The 9583-nt window shown below is 39.7% G+C and overlaps 1 protein-coding gene across 1 annotated transcript; it reads left to right on the forward strand.

The window, feature by feature from the left end:
* Window positions 1–5768: 5768 nt before the first annotated feature.
* LOC112528992 (glutamic acid-rich protein-like) lies at window positions 5769–7104 on the forward strand. Its single transcript, XM_025140075.1, has 3 exons — window positions 5769–5979; window positions 6079–6418; window positions 6738–7104. The coding sequence occupies exons 1-3, from the start codon at window positions 5769–5771 to the stop codon at window positions 7102–7104; spliced, it is 918 nt and encodes a 305-aa protein (XP_024995843.1).
* The last annotated feature ends 2479 nt before the right edge of the window (window positions 7105–9583 follow it).

Genomic DNA, 9583 nt, shown 5'->3' on the forward strand with positions numbered 1-9583 from the left:
GTTTGAAAGTGGATTCAAGGGTGGATTTCTTTGATTCGATGAAGGAGTCCAATTCATTGAATCCAATCCCTTGAGTGTCCGTTTGACCATTTAATTTTTCATAAATGTCTTGGGCATCTTTGTACTTCTTCATCAGAAGTTCATTGGTTTGAAGCTTCTGGTGAAGAATTTCCCGTGCTTTTTGAAAGAAGTCTTTAAGAGCAACTGAGTTTAGTCTCTTTGCCTCGGATTCTTTTAAGGCCTTAGTTTTCTTTTCTAAGTCCTTAGTTATTCGCTTGTTTAGTTCTAGAAGTTTATCTTCCTCTGATTTCTTAATAGTGTTGATGCGAGTCTTTTTCTTAGCTAGTTCGGCTTTTTCTTTGGTTAGAAGGTCAGTCTCTCTTTTGTAGAAACTTGCTTTTTTTTCCGCTTTTATTCTTTCAGATTTTTCAAAATCTAATTTCTCTTTTAATTTAAAGAAATCCTCTGAAAGTTTTATCACCCTTAACTCTAGCTCAGATGGAGTAGAGTTGGTTTCATTGGAAGTAGACTCACATACCTGATCATCAGAGTTGGAGGCAGATTCTGCATTGGACGTGGCCATCAGACAGATGAGTGCTTTGTCTTCATCGTCTGATGAAAAATCAGACACCCAGTTTTCTTTCTCGGCCATCAGGCTTCATTCTATAGGATTATACTTGTATTTGTTCTTGTAATAGTCAGCATCCTTTACCAATCGTCCTCTGCATTTTTTTGGAAAAATGACGAGTTTTCCGCACCTGAAGCAGCGGAGGTCATTTTTCCTTCCATCCTTGTCCTCTTTCCTATCGTCTCTTCTGTCTTCTCTTCTTTCTTTTCTCTCTTCTCTTCCATCTCTTCTATCTTCCATCTGATGAAATTTCGATGGCTTCCTTTCATAGGATGACTGGTACCTTTCCCTCTTGAATTATTTTCGTTCATAGGGTTTCTTGATGAACTTTTTCTGGATCTGCTTTGTAATCAAGGCCAGAGATTTGGCAAAGGCTTTAATTTCATCATCTGATTCAGAAGTTTCTTCTTCAGATTCTGATTCTACCACCAGTGCTTTCTTTCCTTTCTTCTTATGTTCTCTGGTAGGGGTCCTTGATATTTTCTTTTCATCGGCAACAAGAGCGAGGGGTCCACCGATGGATACCTTCTTCTTCATAATGTCGTTCTCTTGTGCAACAAGCGTTCCATACAGATCTTGAAGTGACAAGCCGTCTAGGTCCTGATTTGCTTGAAGGGACATAGACAGCTGAGTCCATTCATCGCCAAGACTTTTTAGGAATAAAACATTATTTTCTTCCTTAGTTCTGGAGATATCGTTTCGACGACATTGATTAATCAATGTGTTGAAACGATCGTATGTCTTCTTAATCGGTTCATCAGGAAGGGCCTTGAAGTTTGTGTATTCGTTGAGACATTGTGCTCTACGATTTTTTCTTCGTTTTTGCCCCTCCTTCCAGTTGGCTTGCCAGTTCATCCCATAGTTCCTTGGCTGTGGAACATGCATCGAGGGATTGGAAAATTTCATTGGCTATGGCCATGATTATCAGTCGTTTGGCCTTCTTGTCGGTCTCTACCCTTTCTATGTCATCTTCATCCCAATTCTTCTCATCCTTGGGCATGTAGTAGGCAGGAATTTCAGTTGTGGTGTTTGTTCCTAGGACTCTTGGGACAAGAGTTTGTGGAACGTAAGGACCCTCCATTACAGATCGCAGGAGGTTCCTGTCCATTCCTTCCGAGAAATTCACCATTCTTATCTTCCATTGTGGGTATTCTTCTCGTTGAAGAGTTGGAGGCTTGGTGAGCGAGCCAACACTATATGCAGAATTCCAGTTGGCCATTGAGAATTTTAGAAGAGAGAGATTTTACGTTTTGGTGAGAGAAAAAATTGAGAGATTTTGGATGATCGTTTGATTGAAAAAACAATCAATTGGCTCTGATACCAATTGTTGAACCCAGATCTCTCAATAACACTAATAATCGAGTTAAGAATAACCAAATTATAGTGTTTTAATGAACAAAGTGATAAACACTCAAGAATAAATTATGAACATTAAAGAACAATCTTGAGTGTCAAAGATTTCACTTTATTAATAAGAAAAACGTAAAAGCGACATTTAATACAATAGGCCTAATCACCTATTTATGCTGGTAAGCTAATTAGAAGATAACTATCTAGTGAGACTATTTAGCTAATCTTGTATTAACAGATAATGTTTATCTAAACTATGGATAAGCTATAAGTTTAAGATAAACTTGAAATCCAGCTGTCGACTTGTCATCTCCAGCTGTCTTTAATGGAATGATGGATCAACCTTATCTTCATATCTTCATCGTATGCCTCTGGTTGAATTGCTGAAGAAAACTCTAAGTGTTGTTGACTAGAGGGGTGATGAAGATGCTCTTTCCATCACATCTCTGGTTGTTCATCGACCCTCTGGTTGTTCTCCAGACTTGGTCAATTCTGCCTTGATGTCTTCATCGGTCTTCTGGTTTTTCATCACTTATTGTTTTTCATTAATTTTACACTTTATGGATTATGGGGTCTAACAACATCACCATTTGGTTTAGGATGTTCCAGATTATTAGAGCCAAAACAAAAGATCTCTTCTGTCTTCTATATGCTATTTAGATCAACTTGTTGCATACCTTTTGAAGAGTAAGAGATGTTTTCGAACTTTAATCTTTGAGTTTTGGCCCCATTCTCAAGCTTACATCTTTTAAAAGGTGAGGCTTTATATAGAGATGGAAAATCTGGTTTTTGCTCTGCTTGTAACCTAAACACAGACTCAAGAGGGATTTCTTCTTTCAGGTGAGTTCTAGGTCTGTATAACCTATCTCTGCTCTGTCCTGTTGAGAATTAATCTTTTCATATACCTTCTGAGCATCTTGATATTTTTTAATTAAGAGCTCTTTTCTTTGTAAGCTCTGGTGTGGAAATTCCCTTTTCTTTTAATTTTTCAAGGCTTCAGAGTTTAGTCTGTCACGTTCCTTTTCTAAAAGCTCTTTTTCTTTCTTTTGTATAGCCGCTTTTAGTTCTGAGCACTCTGATTTAAGACTTATTTCAGAGGGAACATTTTGTTTGTAAAAGTTTTTCATTCTCCACTGACAATTCTTGTTTTTCTACAGTTAACAGCTTGGTCTGACGTTCAAAGAATAACTTTTCTTTTTCCAAAGACTTCCTTTTCGATTTTTCGACAGAGAGTTTTTGCTATAGATTTATGAAATTATTAGTTAAAGCAGAGATGCTTTCTTCCAGATCAGAATGAGAATAACCAGAGATAGAACATACCTTGGAGTCGGAGCCAGATCCAGACTCTTCTTTGTCATTCTCAACAGCCATTCCACATAAATGGGCTTGGTCTTCTTCTTCTTCTTCAGATGAGGAGTCAGAGACCCAGTTCTCCTGTTCAGCCATGAGACTCCTTTGGGATTGATTATACTTGTACTTATTTTTGTAGTACAACTCATCTTTCATCATAGGGCCTTTGCACTCTTTGGTGTAGTGTCCCATCTTTCCGCACCTGAAGTATCTAACAGCTTGCTTCTTCTGTTCAGACTGCTCTTTCTCCTTCTTGTTTGACACAGAGGGAGGGTTCCTTCCTTCGAAAGCTTTGCTTCTGTTCCAATCGCCTTGTCTTTCTCTTTAATCAAAGACTTTCTTCCCAAATTTCCTTTGAAATATCTTGGTAATCAAGGCCAAGGAATGTGCAAAATCACTAATGTCGTTGTCTTTAGAGCTTGATGCTCTGTCTTCTTCATCGCTCTCCATGATAAGAGCCTTCTTCCCCTTTTGCTATTCCTCCTTTGATCTTCTTTCTTGCTCCTGTGCTTGCAGAGTGCAATACACATCATGAAGAGTCTATTGATCCAGATCTTGGTTCGCCTGGAGGGACATGGTCAAGTTTCCCCATTCAGCATTCAACCTCTTCAAGAAGAGCATATTGTTCTTCTCTTGGGTTCTGATCACATCACATTTATGACATTTGTTGATCAGTGTGTTGAATCTATGATAAGTCTGCTCTAAAGACTCATCAGGAAGTGCTTGGAAACTATTGTACTCATTTAAACATTGAGCACGACAATTTTTCTTCATTTTTATTCCCCCTTCCAGCTAGTTTGCCAGTTGATCCCATAGATCTTTGGCAGACTCACAAGTGTTTAGAGATTGAAAAATCTCATTTGGAAGAGCCATGATCAAAAGCCTCTTGGTTTTCTGATCCACTTCCACTCTACGCTTGTCCTCATCGTCCCAATCTCGACGAAGCTTGGGAACTCTTCTGACAGGTACTTCGACCGTATCGCCAACAACAGTAATGTAGTGGGTACAAAAGGGCCGTTCAAAATCGATTCATAAAGCTCAAGGTCAAGACCTTCGTAAAAGTTTATCATGCGTATTTTCCATTGGGGATATTCTTCCCTAATGAGTGTTGGAGGTTTTGTCCGAGATCCAGCACAAATAAGAATGAAATTCTTTTTAAAAAACGAATAATCAGAAATTAAGAGTGGTATCCTGATAGATATCGATCGACTAATCAATGAATTTGATTAGTTGGCTCTAATACCAATTGTTGGAACCCAGATACTCTTAATTCCCAGAAAATACAGTTAATGAAAAATATGAATGTAATACGAACAGTGTACTGAATATGATCAAACAAAATATTCAATAGAAATAAGAACAGTAAAAGACTTTGAATAAGTCGGATGCTTTTATTAGATGAAAATAAGAATTCTTAATCTAAACGTATTCTCACAAGAAATGGCTATAGTATAAGTCGACACTCAGGTTATTTGAACCTGAGGAGGAAGCCTCCTTATATACGCCTAAGTCAAACAAACTATGCTATAATTATGGCTTGAAACTCTGAGTCGCTGAGTCCACATCCTTATCGTTGGCTACCCTTGAAAAGTGGAGCGGACCAAGTGAAGCTGCTTTGATTCTGTTTGATGCTTGTGAGAATGTCTGGACTAAACGCATGTTCCATCGAGATAGGAGACCAGAGGCTCTACATGTACTATACAGAGGCTCTGCATGTACTATGCAGAAGCTCTGCAGGTACTATGTAGAGGTTCTGCATATGCAGAGGCTCTGCATGTACCATGTAGAGGCTCTGTGTCTGGAGTGTAGCTTTGCATCGAACGCTTATACTTTTTGGCGCTTAAGGCTTGATCGTCCACGTAGATTGAGCGCGGGCTCTGTATGTAAGATCCTTGAATCTTTGAGTAAGAGCTCTGGGTCTAGACTTCTTCTGCATGAGAGATCTTAGTCCAGACTGCTTCTGAAGAATAAGTCCTATGGACTAGAGTAAGAGGCTTCTTACTTACACTTTCACAAGATGGGTCTAACAAATATCTTCCCTGATGATGAGACATTCACCACTGGACCTGAGGAAGCACCTCTCGAGGCTCCTCAGCAAACTGCTGCTCATCCTTTTGAGTGCCTCATGGAGCGCACCAGCGTTAATTCTTCCGATAACGTTGATGACCCTTAAGGTATTCCATCTTCTTATCCTTTCATTTCATCTAACCCCGAGCTCTCTTATGCTTACTTTCCATCTTTTACACGTCCTTTTGCTGAACCAGCCATGGAAGATTCCTACAACATGGCTGAAGATATGAAGCTGCTCTTCCCGACAGTTGAGACTGTCCTTAACAAAATGGACAAAGTCCATAAGGGCATGACTCAACGGGACGAAGTAGTTGCTGACCTCTCAGCCGTCAGGGTTGAAGTTTATGAGGTCTAGAACCAACTCTCCTCCATGCAAGTGGCAGTTCAAGCCAATGTTGAGGCCATCTGTGCTTTAACAAGCAAGGCCGATGAAACACACTCCCACCTTGCCCAGCAAAGGAAGGTCATGAAGAAGATATTGACTACTCTACAACAACCAATCCCGACAGCTGAACTATCATTCACTGTTGATGACCGTGAACAGCTACATCCGGCACGTGAGGCCAATGTTATTATGGCCTGTGCTTTGACCAATCTAGAGGAGCTGATGAAGTTTCAAATTCACACAGTCAACCACTTCTTTGGCAAAATAGTCAAAGAGGGGTAGACAACGATTGAAGTTGGTCCTTCCGATGCTGCTGCTGCTATTCCAGCTACTAAAGCTGAGGCTGAAGCTTCTATAGCTGAAGCTGAAGCTTCTATAGCTGAAGCTGAAGCTGCTGCTGTTGTTGATGACTCTCCAGCTTCCTATGAAGTTCCCGTAGCTAAGGATGTTGATGTTGCCCGAACTGAAGCTCCTCACGAAGATCCTCCAGTCACCTCTACAGCTGATGGTGGTGATCTAGATGATGAATACAGTGATGATGAAGATGACGATGAGTCCCCCGACCTTCCTGACATTGGCAAAGATCTGGATGATGATGACGATGAAGACGACGATGACGATGACTTCACGATTCAGTAATAGAAACCTGCCGATGCCACGAAAGGTGTCACCCTCAAGGATTCGGCATCCTAGGGGGATCAAGAGGTGAAAGAGGCTTCTCAAGAAAAGCACCAGGGCTCTAAGTTTTGAAGGCAAAGGCGTCGCTGAAGAAGGGAACTTAAAGGTACTATTCCAAACTACTCAACCCTTGTTTGAAGACTCCTCATCTCAGGTAGTCATTAATTCACTGTATCAACTCACTAGAATGGAACCCTAAGAACCCTACCCCTAGCACTCCCACCGACCAGCAGATGACTCAGCTCAAGGAGTAAAAATCCCTCTTCGTACCTCTAGTTGTGGTGAGTTCGACTTACTGACTGATGCTGAAAGACTCGAGGCCCTCAAGGCCGATGAAGAACTGGAACTTCAAAGGAAGCAGACTGAAGACAGCTTAAAGCTGGCCAAGTCCCTTGCCGCCAAAATTCTTTCCAAGAGAAAGTCCAAAAAGAAGGTGACTGCTGCCCAGGCCCAGGCTAAGCTCCTATCTGTTGTAGAAGCTGAACGCAAGAACCTGAAACTGGCTGAGCGGGACGAGCGCTGGAGCGAAGCAAGCATTAATAAAAGGATCAGTCCTCACCCAATCAAGAGCGTCAACATCAGTGGACGATCAAAAGATAGTGGGATGCTTCTCTTCATGCTCATCCCCAGGGACAATCTCTAGGCTGTGACTGAGTACCCCTCCTATCTTGGTGAGTATGGCTACACTGAATGGCTGGAGATCCTGCAGGTCATTCAGTACTCAAATTCTAGACGTAAGACGATTATCGAAGACCTTATCAATGATTTGATCAAGAAAGTGTCAATACATGTCGCAGTCCCTAAAGTGCCTACGCTGAAGAAAGGAGGAAGAAGAAAAAGACCTTTAAGCCCGAATGATGGACCATCCCTGAGGAATGAACATGAAACAAAGTTCTCCTTATATGAAGTCCTGAAAGCTTTGAAGAATCCAGACATCACTATGTTGAATCTCTCACTGCCAGCGAAGGGTCCTTATGTACCCAACATTGTGCACTTCAAGCCTGAGAAAAGAATTATTTTCCTTGACTATAATGGTGAATTTATCTTTCTAATAATGTCTGAGTTACATCTTTGCTCAATGGAACGTCTTGTATATCTTCGTTATTGGCTGAACGATGATGTATTTGGTGAAACGATGGACATCAGGATCATAAAGGACTTTCAATGTCGAAAGGAGATCAGAGAAGATGTACCTGGTTACATTAATCTGAACAACTTAGATTAGTTATTTCTTTTGTACTTCGTTCTTTCACTATATAAATTATTACTATGTCTACTTTCAGTGATTATTCTTATATTTTGTAAGTCTAGGCATGTACTGAAACACTTGTAATATTTTCTTTGAATTTAATATAAGTATTTTTGTGCATCACTGAAAAAGATCCTTGAAAATAGTAATAGGAACACAAGTCTATGAGTCCAGTGTTACTATTACATTCACTGAGAATCTATAAGTCAGTGAATATGCTTTCAGTTTCAGTTTTCCTTCTTTTATTTTTTCCTTAGACTTAAACTTAAGAAAAGGGACATGTACTTTATATGTAACTTTTCCTTACTGTTATTTGATAAGACAACTTTCTTTTTGTTGTCTTGTTATCATCAACTAGGGGGGAGGGGAGATTGTTGATCCTCTCTCTCAGTGATTTGATGATAATCCCTTTTACCTTGTATGAAGTATTTGTGTTTCTGTCTAGCAGTTCCAACGATCCTCACTGAGTCTGTTCAGTGATTGCTGAGAGCATGTAATGTAAATCCATCTACAACAACGATACGTTAAGAAGACAAAAATCACACCAAAGAACCTTCAGCAAAAGTCGAAGGCTAAAACTGAAGATTAGAGACTGGCGAGTTCGTGATCTGAAGCGGTATTCAATGATTACAACTTGGTCTACATATGTGTGAAGACTGCCCAAGCCTCGGCGAATGCTGAAGAGACCTTTAGGTTATTCCAGCATTCAGCGATCAAAAGAAGCTTGTTGAGGACAATTGTTTTTGTCTTGTCCTTATACACACAAGGACAAACCTATACCCTTTCTAGAAGCATAGTACGGTACAGAGCTTATTAGTTGACTCTACTAACCACCAACTTTATGAAAGGATGTTTACTCATGAATAGGCTTTTGTACTATTCACTATAGCTGTGACAACTCTGCATTGTGGGATTTCAGGTTAGTACTTTATTTCAGGATCCTGATTGAAAACTAAGCCTTTTTAGGATTTAGCCTCAGAGATCGTCTTGTTAGTTTGATTAGATCATGTTTCGACGGTAGCTAACCAAGTWAGTTCGTGCAATGCCAAATAGTCTTGAAATATTTCACATAAAAATAAAGCTGATATTTTCGTTTCGTCCTTCTTAAAATCAAATTTCCAAAGTTTCAATTTTCTTTTATTTATTTAGTTGCCTATCATTATTTTATAGGAATGGAGTTTTAAAATCTTTTGTCAAATTGTTTTGTTTGTTTTAGATTTTTGGGGCCTAGCATTTGAAAATTTAACATCTTGGGCTTGGGCCTTGGTAGGACAACCCATTTTTCTTTCAAAAGCCCCATATAAATACCCCCTCCCCTTTTGAAAACTCCTCATTCTTCAAAAAGTTCCAGCCTTTCGTTCTCTCTCTCTCTCTCTAACTTCATCACCTTCCAACCAACTTCTTCTTCTTGCAAAAACTCAAGCTTTCTGCTGTTTTGAGTCTGGTTCGAGATTTTCGGTCAARAAAAAGGTATGTTTTACGAACTGTTTTATCCCTTTTAGTTGTTCGAACTTCTTTATCTTTCTACTCGATTCTTTAAATAAATTTATGAGATTTAAAGAGGTGAGATTAATCATCAAAGACCTGCATGTGTCTTCACGGGGATGATAATCTGTGACCCAAGAATCTTTAATCTCAAAGAAAGAAGAAGAGAGCTCTTGCATGTGAGGTCTGATCGTACTCTCGGATGATTAAATCTTGCATGCATCTTTAAATCGATTCTCTCATCTTGTATCTTGTTGGAATTAGAATCCTTATTATTTTACTCTCTTTTCTGGGTTTATATTGATTTTTGGCATTAAAAGTTTTGATTCTTGAAAACGTTGAGCTCGAGACCCTCCCCATCATTGCTGTCATTCTTGGGCATGCAAAC

The sequence above is a fragment of the Cynara cardunculus genome (genome assembly GCF_001531365.2).
Source record: "Cynara cardunculus var. scolymus isolate 2C chromosome LG 16, CcrdV1, whole genome shotgun sequence".
NCBI classification, from domain to species: Eukaryota; Viridiplantae; Streptophyta; class Magnoliopsida; order Asterales; family Asteraceae; genus Cynara; species Cynara cardunculus.